The sequence below is a fragment of the Electrophorus electricus genome, chromosome 21 (assembly GCF_041902795.1).
Source record: "Electrophorus electricus isolate QZ-2024a chromosome 21, ASM4190279v1, whole genome shotgun sequence".
NCBI classification, from domain to species: domain Eukaryota; kingdom Metazoa; phylum Chordata; class Actinopteri; order Gymnotiformes; family Gymnotidae; genus Electrophorus; species Electrophorus electricus.
In genome coordinates, this window is record NC_137517.1 from 4,412,409 (window position 1) to 4,438,530 (window position 26,122).

The following is a 26,122-nucleotide window of genomic DNA, read 5'->3' on the forward strand; positions in this document are numbered from 1 at the left end:
TGTGTACTGCAGAAAAGAAAACCACTGTCCCCAGGTGTAAACTGGAGAGGGTTGATCAAGACTGGGAATGTGAATTTGATATGAGCTATGATTCATTTGATATGAGCTAAAGCACTTCATAACAACAGGGGTAATTGTAGAGTTATTGAATCAAGTTAGATGAACACCATATATTTTACAAAAGCATTTTGCCACTTATCCAAGGGGCTTCCTTGGTTCTTTGATGTGATTCAATCAATTCTGCAAGTGTAATCTTACCTGGATGGATGAGATATGCGTGTAGACAATGCTAGTAGCAAGTCAATTAGACTGTAGTGATTAATAGAGGTTGTGTGCAACATCTTGGATACCAATGTTATGTGGTATCCAAGGGGTTTAATTTGAGGTATATTGGTACAGCAGGCTGAGGCAAAGTGTTAAAGATGTCTGGAGGACAATGGTCAGATTGTTTTGCCGGCTCCTACATCATCAACACATTTTCTAAAGTAAGCGATCACAGACGAACAGTAACCCTAAGTGTTGATATTTTGGCCTTGTGTGAAAGAATATGAGAAAATACATTAAAATAAAATAGTGAATGTGTGCCTGAAGTATTAGTACTAGATATGTCTGTATAAAGACTCCAAATTAGAGCTACGCTGGATGAATGATCATGGTTAATCGACTAATTCCGACTGTTACCTCTGAACCTGGCTCAGAATTTCCAGTCCGATGTTCGATTTACCAAACCGCTGCACAGTCTAGTGGCTCCATATTCTGACAAATCCTATTCAGCCCATCAGTTTGTCATAAAGCCCTGCATGTGCTGAATGACTAGCATCAGAAAACACTACACTGCAGCACAGTGACTCTCCATGACAATGAGGAAGCTCGTCGATAGTGAAGAGAAACTGCTGGACCAATCACAGCTAAAATACAGCACCAGGACATTTTCAGTTACTGCTGAATGACTGTAATGGCTGGTCTGAAGAATCTGTGTATTGCATTTCTTGCATTGTGTATCGGTTGACCTGTAATATTTCTACTGTCAGTAATCAGTGTGTAAGTATTGGGAGGAAAGTGAGCCTGGTCACCGAGGTCCCTCAGGGGTTTCCATGGTAGCACACCCATGAAGGCAGTGCTAAAACGAGACAGTTTTTGAGGTTAGCTTATGAAAAGCCTCGACAAGTCTGTATCTTAAAGTGCTTAAAACCTCACGTGGAATTACGTGACGTGCAGTCTGGCATGAAGGCACTATACGTATCAAGTACAATACATATCACATATCAAATACATATTCATATCAAAAACAAACATCTCAAACACAATAAAAGAACGGGACTTAATTTTCTGGAAACGATGTCATTTGAGAGGGGAGACTGAGACAGGAGCCATCTGAAATGCGAGGAGAGCCGCGTGAACGACAGATCACACGGTGGCGGTGGTTGACTTTCAGGCACAAGGTGCCTGTGCCGGTTTTGCTTCTTCGTCTTCTGTACCCATCTGCTCGTTTACAGCAGTATCAGGCCTGTGCTCGTGGGCTGTCCGCTAGCCTGAGAGGATGCTGAGTGCGTTATTTCAGGAGGGCGTGCGGTAGCTGATACACTCCTTTAAGTGGGTGCCCGTGTTTGTATATATATTGACGCAGTGCCGCAGTAGCGGCTCACCGGCGCCTGACTTGGACTTTGACGCCCTGCAGAGCAGAGCTCGCCAAGGGCCTGAGCATATCTTCATGAGAGTTCTGGTGTAGGGCGACTTGCGCGGGGAGCTTTTCTCACATTCTTGCGAGGCTGCACCGCGGTAGAGCCCAGCTGAGCCCAGCGGGCAGTGCCTGGGTGGACGTGTGGGGGTCGAGGCTGATTGGTCAGCAGGCTGGAGTCCAGCCAGGCCTCTGTCAGCCAGCCGCTCCTCCCTAAAACATGGAGGTGATGTAGACAGGCGGGGAACGTCCAGGCCTTTTGCAGCATCTCAGCTTTTAGCTGTATATCTCCCTTATATCTCATTTATATCTCCCTTATATCTCCCTTTATCTCCTTTATCTCTCCCAGCCATGCTGTGTTGACACCAGATGTCTGGCCACAAGCAAATACAATCACTCCAGCCTGGAGTCAGCGAGTCTCAGCCACAGACGCCCCACCCACAAATAGGCAGAGACTCTAATGTCTACAGTGCATTAACCTGGGCACCCTGTCAGGATCCTGCCAGTTGCATTCTGATTGGCTAGCCATTCTTCTGCATACACTTCCACACATTTTTTCATACTTGTTCTACATGAATCAGTGTTTTGATATTTCAGCTAAGTTCAGGCTCTTTTGCTCATAGTGAGGTAAGATGAGCCCTTCACAGATAAAGCCATGGGCCTGACAAAACACTTGTGAAGTTCATGATATCTCATCATTAATAGTAATTCAAGAGTTTCGCTTAATGCAATTAGAGAGACACCGTTGCTTTTTCTCCGGCAGGCTACGGGAAAAGCCCTAAGCATGCCCATCTCTCTGTGAACAGAAACCAGGGTTTCAGAGTTGGTTGTGTGCCTTTCTATCATTTATTGAAGATCAGGTGAAAGACCTCACAGACAAATGCACTGATAAATTAAGAGATTGACGCCAACATTGCATCTTGGTGATTTGGCGTCATATTCAGAACTCCTGAATTGGTCATGCGCACTAAAAAGTGCAGAGAAGTGCTGCAGATTGACGTTTTCCTTGAACGCCTGTCCAGCAGTTTTGTCAGCATTACAGGTGCAGCATTCAACTGATCTACTGTGTACTTCTGTTTTCCCAAGGGACAGTTTATGCTGTTTATGCAGTGTCATTTTTAAGATTGCTTCCTTCTATATGTCATGCCAAAATATCAAGCTCGTGACTGGTTTTGCACTGCAATAGTAGGTGGTGTTTGGCCACATTAAGGGGCAAAAGGTACAAGACTCCCTAGAGATTTTCTTCACAGAGAGTCTGGCAATGTGAGATTAGTAATCTGGTAACCCGCTTCATCATATTTTATTCTGGTAATCTGGGAATTGCATACTTTATGCTTTGGTGGTAATAGCTCACATGCACACAGACACACCCATCCTCAAAAGCAAGGCTTCGAATGTATTTAACTTGAAATTTTATTTTTAGCTATAAAAATATTACTTTAAAAAAAGTTCAGACCTCAGTGACGTCATAGTTGACTACTGGCATGCCCACGCGGTGCACTAAATTTCAGCAACGGTATTAACGATCTTCTGGACGTGTTTCCTTCAGCTGGCTATTAAAAGACAAGCTGAACCACACGATCTGCTTCCCCCTGCCAACACTTCCAGACTAGATCACAAACAACCTCAACGAACACACCACCTGCTGCCCTTGCTACAGCACTAGGACACAACCATGCAAACTGGACATTTGTGGTTGTGTTTGTCCGTGTGTGTGTGTGTGTTTGTGTGTGTATGTGTGTCTACAGATACAGTACCCCAGCTGATTCCGGATGAAGGCACTGTGATGCACGCGCGGGTGCAGCAGTACCGAGAACTGCTGGACGGCCTACCCATGGACGCCTACACACACGGCTGCATCCTCCACCCGGAGCTCACCACCGACTCCATGATCCCAAAGTACGCCACCGCTGAAATACGTAGTAAGTGATGCTATAATTCAGTGTTTCCTGAGCGCGGTCCGAAGGCCACATACCCCGGGAAGCGGTAGATCCCCCATTCTGGAGCTCTGGTTGTTTCTGTTCAGGTTCTGTTTAGCTTATTTTCGCAGTTGAGGAACCTCAAATCTGGTCACTGCTTTGCATGGTGTGGCAGAGAATATGACCGAGGAATGAAACCCAAATAAAAGGGCCACCTCACCTCGTGCTTCTCCTCAGACGATGCTGGCGGTGGCGGCGAACTCAGCACGGCCATCTCGGCCGGACCTTGCACTCTGCAGCGAAGGGACGCCGTTGTGTGAGCTGCTTCAAGCAGACGCTTCTGACACATAACCTGCTGATTTTGTTTTGAGCTACAGAGTTCACAATCTAGGAAATGAACCAGGCCAGTAAAGACCTGATCCAGCCCTTACAGAGGAATTAATAAACTCACATTGTAAATTGCTGGCAATAAATCTTCTTTATGATGGTTGGGCAGAGACCCTCAGCTGGATGACGTTAATCAGCGCCATTGATTTAATTTTTGCTTGTAAAATCTTATTAAAGGCTTTAATTAGTTGTCAAGTGTGTTTAAAACTAAGTTATTGAGCGTTCTCACTTCTGACCGTGTGCCCACAGCTGCTCATAATTAGCTCATACCTGTTTTTGTTGCCGGTTATTAATCTACAGGGGAACACCAACGCTAACCCTGTGACTTCTGTTCCACCGGACAAGTATATTTGATTTTATTTGCTAATAAAAAACCACCTCTATTGAAGTAGGCATCCCCTCACAGACATATTCACTCCCCTGTTGTTTATGCCTTGTAAAGATTTCAAAAGCAAAAGCACTAATGCTGCATTAGCATACTCGCATGTTCCTTGACACCTGGGTGAGCAGCTCTGGCTGACTGTGAGGGATGTGAAGCTATGACTGCCATGTCTGCCTGTCTCAGGACACTTGGCCAATGCCGCGTCTGAACTGATGAAGTTGGATCACGAGGAGCCCCAGCTGACAGAGCCTTACCTTTCCAAGCAGAAGAAGCTCATGGTGAGACAGTGTGAAACATGCCGGACAAATGAACACTCCCAAACCCTGTTCTCTAGATTAGTTACTGATGGATGAATGAACACTCCCAAACCCTGTTCTCTAGATTAGTTACTGATGGATGAATGAACACTCCCAAACCCTGTTCTCTACATTAGTTACTGATGGATGAATGAACACTCCCAAACCCTGTTCTCTACATTAGTTACTGATGGATGAATGAACACTCCCAAACCCTGTTCTCTACATTAGTTACTGATGGATGAATGAACACTCCCAATCCCTGTTCTCTAGATTAGTTACTGATGTAACAAAATATCACTGAGATGTCTACATTACATGTCAGATCAGACTGCAGCCAGGGTGTTGTCCTTGGTATAAGGTGTGCTTCCACAGACATCTCTCCATCTCTTGTTCTGACAGGCGAAGATCTTGGACCACGACAATGTGACTTATCTGAAGAAAATCCTCAGTGAGTTGGCAATGGTCCTGGATCAAGTCGAAGCAGAACTGGAGAAGAGGAAACTGGAATATCAAGGTACATGTCAGCCATTGCTTCATTTTTAAATGCGTTTGTTCTGATGTTTCCAGACTACAGCTTTATGGCCTGCCGTGTTGGTCTGAACAGTGGCTGAGGTTACATTGCAGTGGCTCCAGGCTCAGCTCTGCGTTTAGCTGAGATTGTCATATCTCTACGCGTCTGCATGATTTTAGCTCATTGTTGAGGTCTGGAAGTCTCTGGTGTTAGAGCAACTACTTCGTAAGGCCTTAAGAACATAAAGCAGTTCATTCAGAGCGTGTCAAGTCACTCCTATTATAAATTTTCCAAATGCATGATCTCATTTTCCTGTTTTTCGTGCAGACTGCACTGACAAATCAACAGCAGTAGCCTCTTGGCTTTGAACTCCCACAACATGACGCTGACCCCCCCCACCACCACCTTTTTTTTTTTTCCAACAGGTCAGAAGTGCGAGCTGTGGCTGTGTGGAGCTGACTTTACACTAGCTGATATATGTCTCGGGGCCACGTTGCACAGGCTCAAGTTCTTGGGACTCTCTAGGATGTACTGGGAGGACGGGAGCCGACCCAACCTGCAGTCGTTTTTCGAGCGCGTGCAGAAGCGCTTCGCCTTCCGCAAGGTCCTGGGAGACATCCACACAACCTTACTCTCTGCGGTCCTACCTAATGCATTCCGAATGGTGAAAAAGAAGCCTCCATCCTTTTTTGGCGCCTCCTTCTTAATGGGCTCCCTCGGAGGGATGGGCTATTTTGCCTATTGGTTTTTAAAAAAGAAATACATGTAGTGAACGTCTCCCCTGTTAACGTTCCGTGTCTGTGTATTTGTGCGACGTGGCAAACTTTTTCCGTACCAGATGTTTTCGCTGCAGCAGGAAGGATGATACTGTGCAGAGAAGCCACTACTGTCTGGGTAAGCAAAGAACATGAGAACATTCCATGACAAAGAATTCGTCGTAACAGCACATTTTCTGGAGATCGGTGTGTCCACTTTTTTTTCTGTTTTAATTTCTCTCTGATTTCGACTCCGAGGTTTACCAAATAGGTTGTGGATTTCTTGCGCTCATATTTTACCTACAGCCTGATTTCACTCAGCTGATTGAAAAGTCACAACCCAAATTAAAAAGCGCTGCAAACTCCTCCTGCGTGGGGTGTTTCCGCGTCACATGGCGACTGGTTAAAGCATGACTGCCCAAACACTGTAGTACCTGTGTTTTATATTTCAGACGTTAACCCTTTGCCCTTTAATCTGCTGTTGATTGACCCTCGCCCATTCAAACCCTGACAGAAACACTCCATTACGTCTGCCGTAGCCAGACACTGCCAAGCTTAATATGTACTTCACATTCATTCATGCGCTTGATGGAGGGCATGGCATGGTCACAGATAGCAGAGGCACTTGGGATTCATTTTAGCAGAATGAAACGCAACAGTGTTAGTGTCTGGATGAACAGAGACTGATGGCTTGGATAACTCATTTGGGTTACAAAGGGGAGAGCTAGTGCCCGGGGTTATGATAAAATACAGGATACAAAAAAAAAAAAGAAGCTTGAAATCTTGGGAAAAGCCAAAGGGTTCAGTGCTGTGGCCCTCCCTGACTGGTTTAATATTACCATGCAACTACATTCAGAGAACAGTTTTATGATTAAATTATTTAAGGGGTCCATCTCATAACCTGGAATGTCACTCATATAGTTGCTCCTCAACTGACCGTAAACATTGACATTCCAGGTTTGTCTGTTTGGGGTGTAAGGTCATCATCGTCATTTTCATTACATGACTGATTAAAGTGGCTTGTAACGTTGTAGAGTGCAGGGCCTAATTGCTTTTTGCCCAAAATAGAGACGATAGGAAAGCGATGTGCAGTGTTAATACTGTTAAAATGTAAACACACATATTTACATATGTGAGTGTGTGTATGCATATAAAGTTTGCACTCTAAAAACTGACAAAAGGCTTAAATTGTATAAGTTTTTATTGGCCTATTAATAGCTTTTAAAAGGTCGAGCACGTCAAATAACTAAGAATCCTTAGTAAAAAGCCATTTTTAAATATATGGGGTCTGACCAAAGACAAAGAAACAAAGTTTCATTTTGTTTGGGGCATTCTTTTGCTCCTTAAAAAAAACAGCAAGGTACATAAATTTCAGTATATTTGACAGTGAAAATTGAGTAGTCATGAAACAAACCTGTCAGGAGCCAAAGTAAAATCCAAGTAACACTATACACTATACATTAGGACAACACAGATCACCTTAGAAGCCATAAATACAGAAAATCTAATTTATGTAACCATGGCCTCCGCCACCTGAGGCATTTCACTGGGAACCATTTTGGTTGGTATAAATCACTGATGGTCAGTGACTCTGCCAACAAGACTCTCTAAATTAACCCTTCAGAAGTGTAAAATTACTCAACTTTACTGTGACCATTACAGATCATAACAGATGTTTTATTTTTATTTATTATTTTTATAAGATTTATTTATGGTGCTTTTTATGATGTTTGTTCATAAGCCTTAATTGGTTTAGTTCCCATCAATTAAAATAAATAGAAATGCTTAACAAAAAGCAGCATTTGTAGCGTCCTATTTAATCATGAATAGCTTTTAAAATTGTTTGCAAACAAAAAAAAAGTCTAGAGGTAAAGAAACAGCAAACACCAAAATTTCACACAACCACACGTGTCCAATTCTCCCACTGTTGAGACAGCTGAGGTCTGACAGTAGCTAAAATCACATTCTTATTGTCAGACAGGAAGAGCCTGAAAACGAGATTTTAGTTTTTATGGTCAAGAAAGCATTAAAGGAATCTGGATACATTCTGAACAGCAGAAGGCTCATATGGCTATTCCTTAAACTCGAAGAATTTGCATTTATATGATTACAAACTTATATTAAGAATTCTTTTAAGAACCCAAAGAAGAAAAAAAAAGATAATTAATGATGATTGCAGAACATGTAGGTGTCCTACATGTACTCTAACCTATGAACTTTAACCTGATATATGAACTCAGACTAGGTAAAGCCAGGTACTGACTAATCTGAACCAGGAGTTTCAGAATTGAAATATTCCATCTGAAAAGACCTCCAACGGGAGGTCTGCTGATCACTAGCATCACAACGGACAGAAAACACCAGTGTGAAAAATGAAATCAAAAGTACTTTGGGAATTGGTTCATTTTTCTCCCACTCAAAAAGAGCTACGATCAATAAATATTTAAATTTTTTCATATTTTTACCATTATTTCCTATTACAAAATTGGACTTGCACCATGTAAGAAAGGCAACGAAAATGCAGACTTTCCCTGAAGCGAGCAAACAATCCCAAGCAACATCTTTGGCAAGTGCCATCCAGTCCAGCACTTTGGAAACCTTGTTCAGCGTTCAAGCGCTGATGTGTCACACAAAACGTCTGTGCTCAAAGCCGCACCGGTAAGTTCAGTCTTCCTCGTGCTTAAATATCGCCCTCTCCTCTAGTCCCCTCTAGTCTCAGGTCTGCATCATTGCGCCCCAGAGTGAAGAGACTCACCACGGCCAGCAGTGCGGCCAGCATCATGCCTGCACAGCCGGCGAACATGTGGCGCGTGCCGCTGCCTGCCTCGCCACCCCCCGTGCCGGACACCTGCCCGTGGAGGGTGAGCAGGCCCAGGCAGGCGAGCAGGTGGAGCGGCAGGCGGAACCAGGCGAGCACGCCTGCCCGGCGCTCCATGGGGATGACGCGGCCCTGGAGGAAGCTGACGGCGGGGAAGTAGAGGCCACAAGCCAGCTCCAGCAGCAGGAAAGCCAGCAGGGACTCGGCCGGTTTGGGCTGGCCCGGCACCGTCGAGAACGTCAGCATGAAGAAGGAGAAGAAGGCCAGCAGCACGGCCAGGCAGAGCAGGTGGCCCGGCTGGAGTCGGTAGCGGGTCGAGGTGGCCAGCCGGAAGAGCGTGGAGCCCGCCATGCTGGCCGCCATGAGGGAGGAGAACACGATGCCCAGGGGGGGGCCGTGCGGATCCAGCACCGGCGTCCAGAGGAAGACGAAGATGTACAGGACACTCTCAAAGAGCGCCTGCACACCGCCCAAGAGCAGGACGCGCCGGTCCGAGAGCAGGCAGCGCAGGCCCTCCAGGCAGCTGCGACGGAAGCGCGCCTGAGCAGACAGGCGTGTCTGAGGGGCGCTCGGCAGGCCGAGCAGGGGGGCGCTCTTGTCTCCGTCTCCCGCTTCCCGCTTCTCTTCGCTGCTCCACTCGGACAACACCAGCCAGGCGCACGCTGCCAGGCTGGGGATGGCCAGCAGGAAGGGAGCCACGGGCCCGAGTTGCAACCACTCAGCAAAAAGGTTGGCCACAAGTCCGGCACCCACCGCCAGCCCGTGGTTCCAGTCCGCCGCCTTCTCGAAGGTCACAGGGATCCACTCCTTGGGGAAGTCGTGGATGTCGACGTGGCATTGCACGTACCAGGCCTCGAAGGCGGTGGTCAGCAGGGAAGTGGAGAGGCCACCGAGCACGCGGCCCAGGATGAGCACGAAATAGTCCTGCGATAGCTTGGTGAGGCAGCACACGGAGTAGGCCAGGCAGAAGAGCAGGCACGTCTGCCTCCGGCCCAGAGCCTGCGACAACCAACCAGCCACGGGAGCAAACAGCACGCAGGAGGCCAGGCCGCACACATACAGGATGGCAATCTGCGACTCCAGGAAGCTATAATGGCGGTAAAGCTTGTACAGGTACGGACCCTGCAGCCAGTCAGCCCACAGCGCCAGCAGGTAGGTCTTTAGGAAGAGCCTCTGGAAGCGGCGGAACGCGGGGTTGGCGGCGGTAGTTTGCGTGGCCTGCGGCGTAGCGAGGCGGCGTGCGGCGAGCTCCAACCCCACGCACAGCACCGACAGGGCAACAAACGCCAGGTAAGCGGTCACGAGCATGGCAGGACGCGACCGGCCCTCGCGCACCTCTGTAACGAGGGACAGGACACCTCGCGCCTCACAGGTCCTGCTTCAGGTGCTCGGCACTCACTTCATCGCGAGTAATGTGGTAAAGGGACTACGACAAACGTGTCAAACATTATAAAACAGACTAGTAATAAAAGATTTGTTGACAATCACAAGTCAAATAAGCACACCTAAAAATACCACAAAAACAGAGACGAGAGACATGGACAAAAAAACAAACAAAAAAAACCAAAACTCACTTATCCGTCACCTTAACACAGATGTCACTCAAATGACTACAAATGATTCAATCCTCAATCTCAACCCTGGCTATAATAGAAGTGGCCAGGTTGACACGACGGCTAGCTGTTAGCCCGCCAGCTAACCTACTGGTGTCTAGCTGTCGTTGGCTACAAAACAAGCTGCCTGCTCGCGGATGTCCCCCGATATCTAAACTGGTCTGCAGTGCTCCTTGAGAGCAACTTGAGACTTCCTCCATGCTAACGTAACCCGGTTCAGAATCATTGTGCTCGGTTTACGTCCACAGCCAAGTCCGGCTGGGCTTCCGGCTTCCGTCATCGCATCGTAACGCCAACTCCTCGTGACGTCCTCAACACGTGACGTTCCCCACCACGGTATGTAGGAAGGGCTGTTGCAGGGAAAATAAAGATAAAACGGCGTTTACGATCTTAGGGAGCAGTGTACTTCATTATTTCATTTTATTTTATTTTGCAAGCGAGAACTGAGGTTCTAAGGCAACCTTCAGAAGCAACCTTCCAAAAAAAAGAAAAGAAAAAGATTTTAGACTTGCAGTAACAACACACGGCCACACGGTGGAAGAACAACACCGTCCGCCCAGTTTACCCCTGTTAATCTGGTACAGTCATATCATTTTACATTTACATTTATGGCGGTTAAGCACACGCCCTTATCCAGGGTGACTTACAAAAGTGCTGCGGTTGTCTACTCAGAAGAGTATCCTTAGCTAGCACAAATAGGTTAGAGCCCAAAAATACCCTTAAACTGAGATACGGGCAGAACGTGTCAGCGCTGAATCCCAGTCTGAGAGATATAACGCAGTACAGCGGTACAGAACACCAAAGTGATATTAAGTTTAACGCCGCTTTTGCTGTGTTTAGTTAAAACAGCTAGAAAAAATTGAAGTCGCCTACAGTGTATTACCGTGTCATTCACATTTGCAATGACATGAAAGCATTTGTCTGCTAGTTCTTCATGCACAACACACACACACACACACACACACACACAAAGAAAGAGAGTGAGTACATAAGATGACAATTTATTTAAAACGAGTCTTCTTTCTTCCTTTTAATGAATAGCAAAGTGATCTGTCTGGCATAATTTGGTGCTAAATCTGGCCGTGAGAAGGTTAACGACTGAGACAGCATCCTTGTGTGCTGTCAAACCCTGCTTGGTCATTACTGCTTGTTCAAAGCAGCTGTTATTTTGATCGTACGGCAAGTGATGTGTTGCTCAAAATGGCACACAACATGTCGGTCACAGAGAGCCAAAGCTGCACCAGAAATGTTCCAGCTATGGCTAAGTGCTAAGCCTTAGAAGCCTTGGTGTTTTAGCAAAAAAATAAAAATAAATTAATAATGAAAAAGATGTTTTAAATCTAGATTTAATAAATCGATTAAATCTCAACCTATTAAATCTCAACGTGCTGCACTTTTGTTCTTTGACCACTTTTAAGAATCTGAAAAAAGGCTTTCAAGTAGTTGCGTCAGTCATGGTAGAACATGGCATTTGAGGTTAAGCACTCCAGGATCAAATCTGGCTTGAAGTTGAAGCATCCAAAGCACAACTGTCTTGAAATAACCTGAGAGAAAATGCAGTGTAATTGCACCAGGCAGGCAGAAGGCAGACACTGTAGCACACAACTCCCAGTGCATGTTAAGCGTTCGTACTGTTTCTACACTGCATGAGCTGGACCTCCTTTCTTCATCTGATTTTAAGACAGAAACCTAGCACAAATGACCACAATGACCAAAATACCCACAGAGCGGAGGTGACCTATATGGCTTCTATTATTTGTTCAGTGTGCCACTCATAAAAGAGCCCCAGTTGAACTTAATAAGTGTAAAAAAGAGCCACATTTATTTATTTATTTATTTTTTGGGGGTGGGGGTGGGGGGTGTCATCTTGTTAAGTAATTACCCAATCCCAAAAATGTACAGTGCATGGTTTGGGCCTGACTGGAAAATCCACTTCATCCATCCTGGATTTGACAGTCGGTCTCAGATATAGGACCTTGATGAAGGAGAGCTGTTCCGAAACATCCAAGAAGTATTCTTAGTATACTCCAGGGTAGCTATGTGTGACTCCTTCCAAACTCTGACTCAACTTTTGGTAAAAACTTTCCCATTTTATTTTTATTTTTTTCACATGTGCCTTTCTTTTCATATTTTTAAATCTTTTAGTTCAGTCTAAAATTACAGCATGTGATGTCACTCCTGAGTCCACCATCCGCCTGCGTTCATGAGCTTTCGTTCTCTTGTGAGCTCTTGGTCACCTAGTTCCTGTCAGAGACGTTCCGCATACCCAGGGGAACCACAAAGTGGCGGAATAGCAGAGGACGTCTCATTTCAGATGCAGCTCTACCAAAGTGGGTGTCCCATCAATAAATCAAAGTTTATTGATAGTTGTTTCCCCTAGACTGGGGGAAAAAAAAACCAAAACAAAACACCAAATAGATAATCTCATATTTATATCATTTATGTGGAATAGTACAGTTTACAAAATATACACTAGCATGATCATATAACATTACCTTAGCAACCATCAAGAATCTCAGCCCATTAAATGACTTTTGTGCCAGTCCAATCATATTATTAACCCTCTCAGTCTCAGTAAAGGCTGTGAGAGGACTCTGCTGGTGACAGTAAAATCTGTTATTTCAGTACTTCAGCGAACCTACGGTGCATCCTTTTCCACAAGCACACGCTTGATCAGAAACCATTCCAACAGCACCCAGACCCCCACCTCTCGGACAGAACTCTCTAGAAACTCTGATGTGAACTCTTTTGACTCTGATATCCCAGTCCATTGCACTGAATGTTACTGTACAATATTTGTAGCAAGAAAAAGTGAAAAATAAGTGATTAAAAAACTCAACATACTTGGTGGCTGCTGGTTTTAACTCCTGGGATTTTGTTTACACCATCATGGTGAACATTAATGACAATAAATGTACTGGATGCAACTACACAGAAAACAATGAACTGATATAACACTCCTGTGTTATATTATCCTGAATTACATTAATTCCATCCATTTGTTTCAAACTCCTCAAAGAGCTAAAGTGGTAACTTGAGTGCTTGTGCTTACTCTTACCATTAAAACTGTGCCATTTAATGTTACGGTCACACTAACATACAGGATACATACATGCTAAATAACTGGAGTTTTATGTGACATGAGTGAAACCTGTGTTATGTACATGGTCGTTTTTTTCCTCTTGCACACTGGCACGCACATTTACAAGCACTCTCAGCTTTTGATGGTCCCTGTTTTGACCTTTAACCTTAGTTGCAGGCTGAAGGAGTGTGCTGGAGAGATGGACCGATGTTAAATGGTCCAAACAGGAGACCAACTCGCTCTTTTGGTGTTGAAAAAGTTCCTTGGCAAAACAGCACTAGGACTATCAATTAAGCTGATTACTGAGAATATGAATAGGAAATCTTGTCCTCTGCAAAGCAGTGCCCACTGGGAAACCTTAGCGTGCTGAGAGTCACTGGACAGTGTGTAAAGAGACACCGCCTCTAAAGTGGTGGCTCGTCTCGGCGCAGACCTTGCGTTGCGGCAGCTACCTTTACACTATGACCCCTTCCTCTCTCTCTGTGGCACACAAGACGATTAAAATGTTCCCATAGAAACCCCTCTACGATCGGCCAGTCCGTGCTGGTCATGGCTTGTGGGTGCAGGTTGGGCCACTCAGGGGTCAACGCGGTAGGCCAGTAGCTTCTCTGAGTGCAGGCTGTTGAGGGTGCGCAGGTCTGGCAGACGCAGCAAAAGTTTGGGAAAGAGCGTGCCGTCGTCTGGACGACGGCGAGTCACCAGGGCGCGCAGCGCCCGCGTCAGGCCCTCCTGTAGCTGCTCTACCGCTGCCACGTCGGAGACACCCGTCCGATCTAAGGACACACGTAATCAGACGTCACCCGCCGGGCAGATTGTTTCAGAACTCCAGCCGGTGATTCTCAATCTGGTGAGAGCTCTTAAAACAATGACTCCTACAAAGATGTGACAAGCATTCCCGATTAACCCCCTACCCGCCTACCTGCTGAGACCAGCACAACCGCCATGAAGAGGGCCATCTCGTCGGACTCCAGGCCGAGAGCGGCCAGCTTCTCGCAGAAGTCGAACGTGGCGTGGAGCAGTGAGCCCATACCCAGTGCCCGCAGCGTGCCCAGTGGGTAGGTCTGCCCACTCAGGAACGTCACCGTCCTGTCCTTCGCATTGAACAGGGAGCAGAACCTCACCATCAGCACCTGGCCCCGAGGTGAGAACCGCCATTAGCAAAACGCAGCAGAAGAAGAACTTGTGGGTGGAACAACTTTAGACTACGGGTGAAGTCATCGCAGTGGGCGTGGCAGAAAGAGACGTTGTGGCCAGGGTGAGAGGTCTCGCGTACCTGGAAGGTGCCCGCTTTTAGCAGCATGATCTGGTCGTGCTGGCATAGGTCCTGGAAGCCTGGTATGCCCTTGGCAAACTCCACCACCTCACGCACAGCGGGGGTGAAGCACTGAGAGAAAGACTCCCACACCTGCTGGCTGGAAACCCCCGGCGCCGACACGGGGCAGGCGTTCAGAGGACAGGCCTGGAGGGGCAGATGAGGTGACAGAGAAAATCAGGAAAAAAAAAAAGAAGAGTGAAACGTGAGAGCTATATGAGCTTCTGCGTTAAAACACTAAAGTAAGCAACAGCGCTGTGAGGGTATAATTAAAAAGGCTTTAACTTCTTGCATAATCGACACTATCGTGTCGTGCTTTCCGCTTTTCTCTATGTCCCCGTGGGACACCTTTACTGCGGTGCCGCAAAGGACATTTATTGTTTCCAGATGATTCTCACCAGCACTTTGGAGCTTGCCGTCTGCTTCCATGCACATGAAGTCTGAGCGTGCCTCTCGCCAGCCAGGTAACTGCAGCTGTAGCTGTCCTGGCTGGAACAGGGAGGGTAGACGTAGCCACTGTCCAGCACCGGCACTGGGCCCTTGCTGTCGTTGTGGGCGGGTCGCGCGTAGCCCATAAGGGCCCCAGGGTGGTATGCGGTCGGTGGGCTAGCGCGGGCGACGTTGCTTTCCGGAGCGGCGGTGCTCTGAAAGGACGCTGCTGCGCTGCCGCCGGCGTGGACCCCAGCCGGCCTCTTCGTCGGGTGCTCCGGACCGACCGGGAAGATGTCCTGGTAGGCCCTGGCCATGGAGCTGATGGCGTCTTTGGGCCGGCTCTGCGCGGGGCTGGCTGGGGGTTCGCAGGGAGGCGAGGGGGCTGCGTGTTCACTGGCCGCCTCATTCAGGCTGTTCATGTAGCTCTGCATCTCGTCCAGCAGCCTCTGCTTCTCACGCTTGGGGATGCGGCCGAAACGAACAGCTGAGGGAGACACAGCACAGCGTGGACGTCAGTGTGAAACACTGGCATTCTGAGCGCCGGTTTACGAGGTACAGTTTCAAATTCCTCTTGGGGATTTTGCATGGAAAACCCGTTTTGCTCTGCAACCTGGCAAAACTGGCTTTAATCAAGTTATATAAAAAAAAACACACACACACATAAGTTGGAAATGAGATGCACAAGGGCAGAGTAATTAAAGACAATAGCAAAAATGCACAGTACATAAGACAAGATGTGTAATAATGCACGCCGGCACCCGATCTTCCAACAGAAACCCATCTTCTCCTCTCCCATCTAAAAATATCCATCAGCTGATAAAGATAAAAATAGTCCTCAAGGCTCCATATGCCGGACCTCTCTCCATCTCCGCCCTGTTCCTTCCTCCCCAACACCCCTCCCCCCCTCCTTCCCAGCAGAAAGTAGGTCAGTGGGGCAGAATGTGACCGCAACACCACTGCGATGGGGACGGCGACGACGGCTGATGACCATTAAAAGCTAGAGAGCACAACCCTCGGGGGGCCTTGGAGAGGAGAGCGGAAAGGGGAGAGAAAACATAGAAGAGAACGAGGGGACACGTTTGGGCGAGAGGCCAGCGGGACTCCTGGACAAGAGGATGAGGATAAGGGAACAGCAGGGAGGAACGGGAGATCGCAGACACGCCCGAGAAAGTGGCATTGAGAGAAGCACAGAGGAACCCGCGTAGAGCGCCGGCTTGGAACTGGTGCAGCACTGGATGGAGTTGCCCCACTAATCTCAGCCTTCAGGAAACCGAGATAAGCTGCACGAGCACAGCAATCATATTCGGTATGACATATTCATGGGATATTCACAATGTGAAAATATATGGCATCTGGCATACTGGAGCCATGTCCCCTGTCAACAGTCGATTTCGTATCCTATTAAAACTGATCACCTTTGTTACAGATTAGACATCTTTAACACAGCTCTAAGTGCCAAACTCAGTCACGCTCCATCGAGGCAGAACATTGAGTTTTGCGAGACTCTATATCGAGGGGATGGGTTTTCTGAAATGCCAGAGGAAGTGAAACCATTCCACCGTGTCAACCTAAACATCTGCCTCCATCACAAAGCCAAAATCACACAAGTGCCTGAGCTAAAATCAGGGCGTCCACTTTAATGTGGCCAGGAGGCCATCGTGCGAGGTTTTCCTGTTTGTGCAATAGGTGCGGTGAAGAAAAGGGGTTTTTAGGTTGTGGCGAAGACACTCACAGGATCCACCATTGAGGAGGGTCTGCAGGCATGTGTGCCTTTGCCACTGTATGCCTGTTCACCTAGCTGGCCCCTGGTGCCCCGTCATATCATCACACAACAGCCACGTGACCACGTTCCCACGCATTCACGCAGATGCCGTAGCATCACGTGGTATGCTGGGAGCCACGGCCTGGCACAGACGAGAAGAGCCAAAACCAAACCCACTAAGTAGGTCATGATGTACACCCATAAGATCATATCGCATCTTGCTTTAGTTTCCTGGCCAGATGCATTATCCAGCCAATAAATTAGCTGGTTTCAGAATGCCTTGACTTCTCCATTTTATTTAATTATTTGTTTATTTACCGATTGTGTTTCTGGCGTTAAAAATTACAGAAGCGGGGAACAGATGACGTGCACGGTACACCATCTCATTTTCGCCTCCTCTTGCTTAATTGTTGCAGCAGTCGGCTATTAATTGTGGAAGATATTATAAGGACAAATGCAAGGTAATCAAGTTGCCCGCGCTCCAGTTTCCCAAAATAATTTCTGTGTTTGCTGCGGTTTTCCAGTTGACAGATAGCTTTGGGTACTGCGGGACTCCAGAGCTCATAAATCACTGTCTGTGGAAGGAGCAAGGAGGGGGGGAGCTTGGGGAGTTAGCCAGAGGAGTGCGAAAGCAGCTCGCTGAGAGGAGCAAGAGGAAGAGGAGGAGGAGGAGGAGGAAAGACCGCAAAGGGCAGGAGAAAGACGAGAGCAAGGCAGCGCCTCAGCTAAAAGAAAACTTGCTCTCCTGAAACTTCCTAGCGATGCAAAAACTAAATGGGGAATCTAGGTTGGGAGGCGGGTGCAGCAAGATGACTGTTCTGTGCCTTTCGGAAGCCCTGCTGTGGTGCTGTGCGGTGATTGGTCGTGGCAGGGGGCGGGGGCGGCGGGGGCGGTGCTGGCGCTCACCGTCCCGGGACATGCCCACGGCCAGGCACTTCTTGAAACGGCAGTGCTGGCAGCGGTTGCGGTTCATGCGCATGATCAGGCAGTTCTCGTTCTTGACGCACATCTTGTAGCTGATGTTCTGCTGGATGCTACGGCGGAAGAAGCCCTGGAGATAGGGAGAGAGGAGAAACGGTGAGGGGAGGGGGGGGTTGGGGCAGGGGTTTGGGGGTTTGGGGGTGACCCTCTAGTGGTTCCGCACACCTGCCTCACCTTGCAGCCCTCGCACGCGTGCACGCCGTAATGGAACCCCGACGCGATGTCTCCGCACACTTTGCACAGCAAGACCATACCTCCTGTTTCTGCGGAGACGGGGGGGGGGGAGTTTAAAAAGATAAGAGGAGAGCGAGAGAAAGTGTTGAGGGAGCGCGAGAGGGTGGAAAGGTCAGATAAAAAAGAACAGGCAGGGGTGAACTGGCGCTTACTGGTGAAGGTGCCGGTGACACTGCATGGCCTCTTGCTGGAGCTGGGCGGCGAATATGCGTGCTGGCTGGAGGCCGCCGTGGAGCTGCTGTAGATCTCGGGGAACTGGAAGACCAGCTTGGGAGAGGCGAGGGCGGCCACACCGGGCCGCTGCTTTAGGGCGCCGATCTCAGTGAAGGTGACCTCCTCCGGGGACGAGGGCTGGGAGGATGGAGACTGGGTCTGGTATCCGCTGGATGGGCTGTCTGGGCTCGGGGTGGCACTGCCACTGGAACCAGCGTACAGTATAACACCTCCTGAAAGGCAATGGACATCGCTGGTGAAGTAAAGACACACAGAAGCGACACCTGCACGCCGTATACGCAGAGGCAAACATGCAAGTGTCGTGCTGATCTCGCTCTCATTTGCACAAAATTCCCACCGTTGTTCATGAATGATGTAATTTCCTGTCTTTTTGCGAAAAGCAATCTCTGGGCTGTTGGTGGAAACGGAACCCCTGTGATTCACAGTCACTCATTTCATATGCAGAACTGGGCTTCAAATATGATAGGACATAATTCAAGAATGTGAAAAATTGATGATTCACCAATTGACAACAAAATGTCCAGTTAAATTGTCTACCTGTCCAGCTAACACACAGCAAGAATTGCAATGACTTGCTTTAGCATATTTATAAGCACTTGTCATGGATTCAGTTTGTTTAATCTTGCTTAGACCATAGTAGTTATAAGTATCATGCAATCACACTCCTATATCTCCATATAGGCCTACTGTATATTAGATTGGGAAATATAATCAATATCGCATGAGGATTTGGTATAACTACATAACAAATAGCTTTACGTTCTGTTAAATATCATTGCAGAATAGGTAACATTTTCGGGAGTTGGGCTGAAATCAAACTACCTCTGCGAGTCTGGTAAGATTTTGGATGCACTTTAGGAGTGGTGGCGTTCAGAGCCAAGTGATGTAATGTTGCACAACCTCCGCGGGGCTGGCTAGTGAGGGCTGTGTTTTCAGCATCGTTGCCTCATGCTCTCTGTGTAATAGGTATAAGTGCTTGCTCCAGCTATGAATAATATAGGCAGCACAGCAGCAGAGTGCTAGATGCATACGCAACTGGCAGGTCACTACGCTTGCGAGAAAAAGCTGTTTCATTCAGCTGGGTCAATGTTTATTTTTGCTTTTGTATGTGAGTCTAACGGCGTGCTCGCTCGTCACTTTCTCGCGCAGTTTCTGCTCCCGGCAGCCACATCCGCTCGCATTTCTGGTCACGCGTGGTGGATGAGATGAGACACGGTCTCACGTGTCCGCGAGGTCTGATGCCTCCTCCGCGCTCCAATAATAGCCCTGCTCCTCTGGCATAGTGCCCGGCTCCAGCTGACTGCGCGCCACCTGACCGGCGCCTCACATGGACTCCTAACACGGTTACTACCTATGCGAAATCCGCAGTCTCGTGCAGACATTTACAGCAATAGCAAGGCAGCGCTGGTGATTTAATGGTGATTATTCCGTGTGCGCGCACAAGGACGCTGCGCCGGCTTACCGCGCGTGTTCAACTAATGTCTCGCTTGTCAGGCACGCAGGAGGGAGGGAGGGAGAGTCACGTTTTGTTAGAATGTGCTACATGGCTTTGGGTTGACTTCTGAAACATCACGAATCAAATCGCTCGAATGCGAGCTACGGAGCTGCTTTGGTTGAGGGCTTTGATGTGATTTGGGTCAATGTACTAGTTTGGTTTTTTTTTTGGTTTGTTTGTTTTTACAACAGTATTTGACACTGGGGTTTATGAATAAACAGCGTCATACTATTGGAAATGACTGCAAACATATTTATATTTCATCGGACCTAAATGAGATTGGGAAGAAGAAACCTTCGCATATCATTTTCCGGTTTTTAACGTTTTTAATCGGTTCTAGCTCGAAGGTTTCACGTACTCTTGCACAAAGCAACACGTGTACATATCCGCACCCAAAGACAAACAAGTACATGAGGTCTGTGCAGCCCAGACCGTGAAGGGTAATTTCACTGTAGGTTGCGTCCTTACTGGTTCGCAGGTAAATAACAGAAAACCGTTTCTGAGACGCCCGTGGCACGGAGCCTCCATTCTGGAGAAAATGTAAACACGCGCACGCTTCCATTTGGTCCCGAGCCCTCTCCGGCCACTGGTGTTTCCCTGTGCTGCACATGTCCTTTGTTTGGCGCAAGGGTTTTTTGTAATCCCTCGGCCAGGACGTGACCGTTGGATTTATTGCAGAAACATGCACCAGGCTTCACGTTACAGCCGTGTGACTACCTGATGCTAGCCCGCGCTCGGTGGCCAGCCCTAGCAAGCAAGTAGCCCACCTTAAACACGCGCGCGCGACTCGCACCTGAACGTACACGAGGGCAGACTGTCATGGCCACCAGCTCGCTGGCGAGGCAGGAAGTGAAATCCAACATTTCACACCTTATTTGGAATTCATTTGCCACGAACGTAATGGAGATCGTGTTTCCCTGCAAAACCTTCCGGCGTCACCCGCAGTAAAAGCCCGTGGTCTGCCTCTGAGCATGGCCTCCGCGGGACCTGCGGGCCAACTGCAGTCGCTTGCACGGTTTGGTACAAATGGAGGTCAGTGGAAACACTCCGCTGTTTAATTGAGGATTCAGCAAGTCCCCAGCAGTTCATCGAAAAGACTTGTCTACCTATGCAAGTGGAGGTAGGCACAGAAACGTGAGCCATCACATTAACCGCCCGCCGCCCCCCAACACTCGCCATCATCCCTCCTTTCACCGTCTCGTATCCGCGCGCCCAGTGCAGAAGACCTAAGCCTGAATGGTGAGCAGCGTGCATTCTCTCTGCCCTCTTCTTTCAGTTGTCGAAGAGGCGGACTGGAATGTGCGTGTCACGCCGCCCCAGCGCTTTGCTGAGTTTCGAACATGCCAGCAGTCAGACTCGGTGGGAGACCGAACAGTTTAGGTGGTGCGTGCGAGACATCAGATACCCGGCAACACCGCACAGTCAAAACGACAATTTTAGTGGCGATAAAAAACAGAAAAGAATCGTTTTACTAAGTAGGGCAAAGTCACAGTGACCCGTCTGCAGCATTCTCTCAAGCCCTTTATAAGCGATGCTGTATATGTGACAGTGAGTAACGTCATCGTCTATATTTATGTCACGCGCATGTTGCGTTATATGCTATGTGCAAAATGGGGCAGAAACAGAAAACGGGCAAACCAGAGAAAATACGGTAACCACAAACACAACAGCAACCTTCTGAGCATGATGTTTTGTTTTCTGCAAATGGTAATAAACTGCGTCACGTACTTATTTAATTTAGAGGTCCATACGCGTCTTATGGATTTATCACGGTGTATGCATCTAACACGTGAAGACACGTAATTACACGTGTAATTACATTTATATTCAAAATTCGATAATACAACGGTTCCATTTGCTTTCCAAGGACAAAACAAAATGTTTTGCATGAGGCGGAAACACGTGACAAAGTTATACATTTGCTTCTTGAAATCGCTGACCCACTGACCAACCTCCCTCTTTTCGCCTCCGCAGTCGGCATCCAAACACAAGAGTGCGCGAACAAAACGAAGGGGGGGTGGGGGTGGGGCCCGGGACTCACGCGCCGCACGCGGCCGTGCGAGCGCAGCCACGTGAGGACGACGCGAGGGTTGAAGATATCGCGTTGTACTGCCACAGTGCTGAGACAGAGCTGCGGAGTTTTTCCCTCGCCCGTGTTGAAATGAAAAAAAGTGGAACGGAGAGGTATGGCAGGATGAGGGAGCCATGCAGGCACTCCCGATTTCGCATCGGAACCGTATTTCTACCGTCAGAGTTTCTCTTTGTTTAAATCAAAGTGATCTTTGTTTCAATCTGCATTGCTTAGAAGAGTTTACCAATCTTAACCGCTTTAAGTAAAGGACCCAGTAACAGTGAGGGTACCCAAACTAACTGAAGAGCGTGCCGGCAGGTTCACGTTTGTCTTATTCGCCCTTTTAAGTGTTATACAGTGAAAGTGATTCCAAGGCTTCCCACAAAGCGTAGCACATTGCAATTATACAAATATATCTCTTTAAATCCTGTTTTAGGATAAATAGTTTCAACTGTGAAAAACACAAATGAAACAACAACGTAATAACCTTGGCAGCGTTTCATGGGTTAAGGTAGTTCGTTACTTTTTAACTGCTGCCTTTAAGTAAGGGCTCTTCGACTGTACACTACTCATATTTGTGCACCAGGGCAGTTCCATTGCCCTTGGTCAATATTTGTTCGTACAATGCAGGAGGATACATTGACCTGCTGTAGCCCTTCCATTCCAAGTCATGTGCTCGGATGTTTTGGTTCGTGTTTTGTTATCCTTCCGTGTGCCTTATCTCTAAACACTGTTTACGGTCTAGAAATGAGGCGCGCTATGTTTCCATATCATCCTTGCCGCACGTGTTTCTGCCACCTGTCCCCGAACGTGCCTTTGAACCATTGTAAACGAGTCAGCCCCGAGTTAACGGAGAAGCGGGCAAAAACGTAAGTGGTGGCGTCGTGATCGTCTTCGAGGTGAATGAGCGCACTGACCGACTGAGCTCAACTAGACACGTTCCCACGCTGCTCGAGTTGTACGACAAAGGCAGCATGTTGTCATGCCGGATAAAACTGTCTAGATGGTCAAGATGAAGCACGTCGTGCTGACGTTTGTCCGTGTAATTGTCCTGCGCCTCTCGTCTCCCTATGTGGATGCGTCATCCCCACGGACACCTTTTGGAGTCTGAGCACCAAGCACGGCTGTAGATGTAGTCTGCGTTAGGCGGCCCGCATGCTTTGCCAGAGGAATTCAAGAATCCGACAGCGTTTTAAAGGCGAAGCGTGAGCGACTACACGTGAGTTTGTTTTCATGGCTGCGAGCAGGAAGTTGATAGCGCGGGCGCGTGTCCAGGTAATTCTCGTAAACGAGGCGTCTCGGGATGGTAGTCAGACGTCGCTGCAGACAGCAGCACGTTTCGCGGACTTCGGTGTTACTACTCGTCTCGTGCAGGATACATCCCGTGCAGTCTTGACTCTGCTAGTGCACTAATAGATGCACTTTACAGTCGCTACAAATTGAACTTACAGCACCCTAATATGGGTCGGAAGACATTAATAGCCACTACAGAACCTATACACGTCGGTTTTGTTGAGGAACGCCACAAGTTTCAGAGCATTGTGACTGACGCAAGTAAACGCTCAGGAAAAATATGAATAAAAACATGAATGCTGGCAGTTTTGGGCTCAAAATTTGAAAACATCAAATTTGCAAAACTGGAGAATCACAAATAGCGCTATGCATAATCTGCAGCAAACAGCCAAACACCTAACCGAACATGAACTGCATAAAACCATCACCATTATTTATTATTGTTAGAAAGAGTAGTAAAGACATAGATAGACAGATAGACAGACAGACAGACAGATAGACAGATAGATAGATAGATAGATAGATAGATAGATAGATAGATAGATAGATAAAAAAACAGCTACCTACCAGGACTGCTATCCATCCTTGATATGCTTTGTTCCGAGTTTCTGTAAATGACTACCTTCAAGTCACTCTTGGCTTCTCAGTAAGGGCAAAAACCGAGTCGAAACAGGTGAAAGAGTCATGAAATACCGGTGCCTAAAGCATACAGGTGAGAACTGAGTATAGGGCATGAGGCAACTGTACCAGCCGGTCGATTTAAAGTACACCCCACGGAGAAGTGTCCAGTGCGGAGTCAGGTGCGCAGAGAGGGTTTTTTTTTCGGTTCGGTGCTACCTGGACGCTGTTAGGTCTCTGTCTGCTCTAAGGTTGCTTTGCCGTTGTAATATCACGCTTCTGCAACACGAACGCTGTATTCAAAGTAAACCTAGACTCTACATCTGCGAGGCAGGACTGCCAAACTCGACATCCGCACCAGCCGACGCACACCCTTCCTGGAGCATATCAATCACGTTTTCAGGCGACTGGGAAATGTGACTACCTTTAAGGACCCATTAACGGTCTGTTGTTCCCGCCTGGCGGGGGTTTATCTAACTCACAGTGTCTCTCACGAACTCCTTCGTTTTCTCTCCCTCCTTTATTGCGGCGTGCATTTTCATTGGAGGGTATCTAGTGCTCGGTTAGATGTGCTTATTCGACCGTGCTGTGCGTCCGCGAAGCCAACCTACATGTGAGTTCTGCATGTGCCGGGGAGCTCGATGGCCTACTGACACACATTTTATGCAAAACAGGGAGCGTGAGTTGAGGCGAGAGGAGAGGGAACGGGGGCAGGCACATGGACCGTAGGCGGAGCTCATCGTGACTAGTTGCGCGGCGCTTATTTTAAAAAGCTCTATGCGACTAATGACAGCATAACCCGTGCAGTGTCGCGACATGCAGGCTGTACCAATAGATCTCTATTAAAACACGTTAATTTGGAGTGCTTGAAAATGTCCGAGAGTGCATAGCACATGTCTCACGGAGCTATAGCCTAGAGCCAAATGTGGTATTAGTATCTAAAAATATGTGTTGACTTGAAATTATTTATTCGACTGCCCGACTATCAATAAAAAAATTAACTGAAAAAAGTCTGTACTACAGCACATGTTTAGTCGCTAATGAAAAACTATAGTGTCACTAAATGAATCAACTCAGCGTGCACATACAACCAGGCTATTCTTTTTATTCAGACGGCAAATTTACATTGTAGTTCTAATGTTGACTTAAAGGAAACGTCTAAACAACATTTAGAACAGCACGTTGCACATACATGAGCACAAAACACAGGGACGAACCTTTACGTGACATGCAGAGTAACCGCGCCCTCTTGTGGTACCAGGCCACCAAGCCGTTAAATGAATAGTGTTAGTAAATTCTACCCACCCCTGATCCAAATAGGTTGTTTGGGGAAATGTCTAAGTTATCTTTCACGTGATAAGTAAATACGCATTGCTGTGAACAATTTGTAAGGCATGGAATACCTTTTTATATAATGTGTGTGTGTGTGTGTGTGTGTGTGTGTGTGTGTGTGTGTGTATATATGTGTATTGCAATACAAAGATCTTTCACAAGAGGGCATTATACCGTAAGAAACTACTCTCCAAGCAAACGATCAACTCGTAAGTGTACCACTTTGGAAAAGTCACATTATACAAACACCAGGTAACACGAGAGTACGGACTGAAAGTGGGGGGGAATGCGCTCGCTTTGGCAGGAAAAGGGGGCGGGGCCGGAAACCCATTTCGTCTTACGTTTGTTTCTTTCTAAACTACCATGGGGGCCAGCATGAGTAAAACGATACGAGCTTGAAAATAACGTGAACCGATAGGAACAGAGCGGCACGAACCTTGTTTCTGTGGTGTTTTGGAAGTTGCCAGGGTTAATTGGGTGTGTTGAACTCCATTCAGCTGTGATGAACCTATGGGCGACGCATGCACTGGGGAGCGTGTTATGGCAGAGCATGTCGATAATTACAGAGTGCGCGCGGTGTTTGGGAATTGAGCAGGAATTGCTGCCAACACACACACACACACACACACACACACACAGTAAAAACACCTTGTGCCTCCGGCTAGGTAGACAGCCATCAATGTCTGTCATCTGTCTCTCTCCCAACACTCGCGGGCTCATACTCGTACAGAGTACGAATTAAACACATGCCAGGTTTGCTGACGGTGATGAGCAATTTAACAAGTTTATACGAAGCTCAGCTTTACCAAAGGCTCGGATGTGTTTGATGAGGGAGCAATGGCAAACTCTCAAACTTCTGGGGGAACTTTTTTTTTTTATTACAGGAAGGATTTAGGCTCTTTTTTAATTGTGAT

General features: G+C 47.5%; 3 protein-coding genes across 5 annotated transcripts in view; 1 reads left to right on the forward strand and 2 right to left on the reverse strand.

Moving 5' to 3' along the window:
• The window catches only part of gdap1l1 (ganglioside induced differentiation associated protein 1-like 1), a 13,988-nt gene extending 7,692 nt beyond the window's left edge, over positions 1-6,296 (forward strand). For both annotated transcript variants that reach the window (XM_035521601.2, XM_035521602.2), the window contains 4 exons: positions 3,427-3,600; positions 4,550-4,644; positions 5,065-5,179; positions 5,602-6,296. In XM_035521601.2, coding sequence (XP_035377494.1) covers positions 3,427-3,600; positions 4,550-4,644; positions 5,065-5,179; positions 5,602-5,945 — 728 coding nt within the window. In that variant the 3' untranslated portion in view covers positions 5,946-6,296. The remainder of the gene's footprint in view (positions 1-3,426; positions 3,601-4,549; positions 4,645-5,064; positions 5,180-5,601) is intronic.
• Positions 6,297-7,114: 818 nt separating this feature from the next.
• slc61a1 (solute carrier family 61 member 1) lies at positions 7,115-10,658 on the reverse strand. Its single transcript, XM_027011966.3, has one exon. The coding sequence runs from the start codon at positions 10,055-10,057 to the stop codon at positions 8,612-8,614; it is 1,446 nt and encodes a 481-aa protein (XP_026867767.3). The 5' UTR covers positions 10,058-10,658; the 3' UTR covers positions 7,115-8,611.
• Positions 10,659-12,786: 2,128 nt separating this feature from the next.
• nr1d4a (nuclear receptor subfamily 1, group D, member 4a) lies at positions 12,787-24,500 on the reverse strand. 2 transcript variants are annotated; one of them, XM_081703899.1, is made up of 8 exons: positions 23,826-24,500; positions 18,318-18,611; positions 18,097-18,194; positions 17,857-18,001; positions 15,155-15,672; positions 14,718-14,903; positions 14,364-14,574; positions 12,787-14,217 (listed from the first exon to the last, which is right to left on the reverse strand). In XM_081703899.1, the coding sequence occupies exons 1-8, from the start codon at positions 23,839-23,841 to the stop codon at positions 14,021-14,023; spliced, it is 1,665 nt and encodes a 554-aa protein (XP_081560025.1). In that variant the 5' UTR covers positions 23,842-24,500; the 3' UTR covers positions 12,787-14,020. The 2 variants fall into 2 exon arrangements, with proteins under 2 accessions (XP_081560025.1, XP_026867774.2); XM_027011973.3 differs by having other exon boundaries at positions 18,106-18,194; positions 23,826-24,497.
• Between the last annotated feature and the right edge of the window lie 1,622 nt (positions 24,501-26,122).

Bases quoted from the DNA above. Each gene is read 5' to 3' on its own strand.
- nr1d4a (XM_081703899.1), bottom strand. The intron at 18,195-18,317 runs GTAAGCGCCAGT...CCGTCTCCGCAG, and splicing joins TGTCACCGGCACCTTCACCA to AAACAGGAGGTATGGTCTTG. The intron at 18,002-18,096 runs GTGTGCGGAACC...CCCTATCTCCAG, and splicing joins AGGGCTGCAAGGTGAGGCAG to GGCTTCTTCCGCCGTAGCAT.
- slc61a1 (XM_027011966.3), bottom strand. From the start codon at position 10,057: ATGCTCGTGACCGCTTACCTGGCGTTTGTTGCCCTGTCGGTGCTGTGC.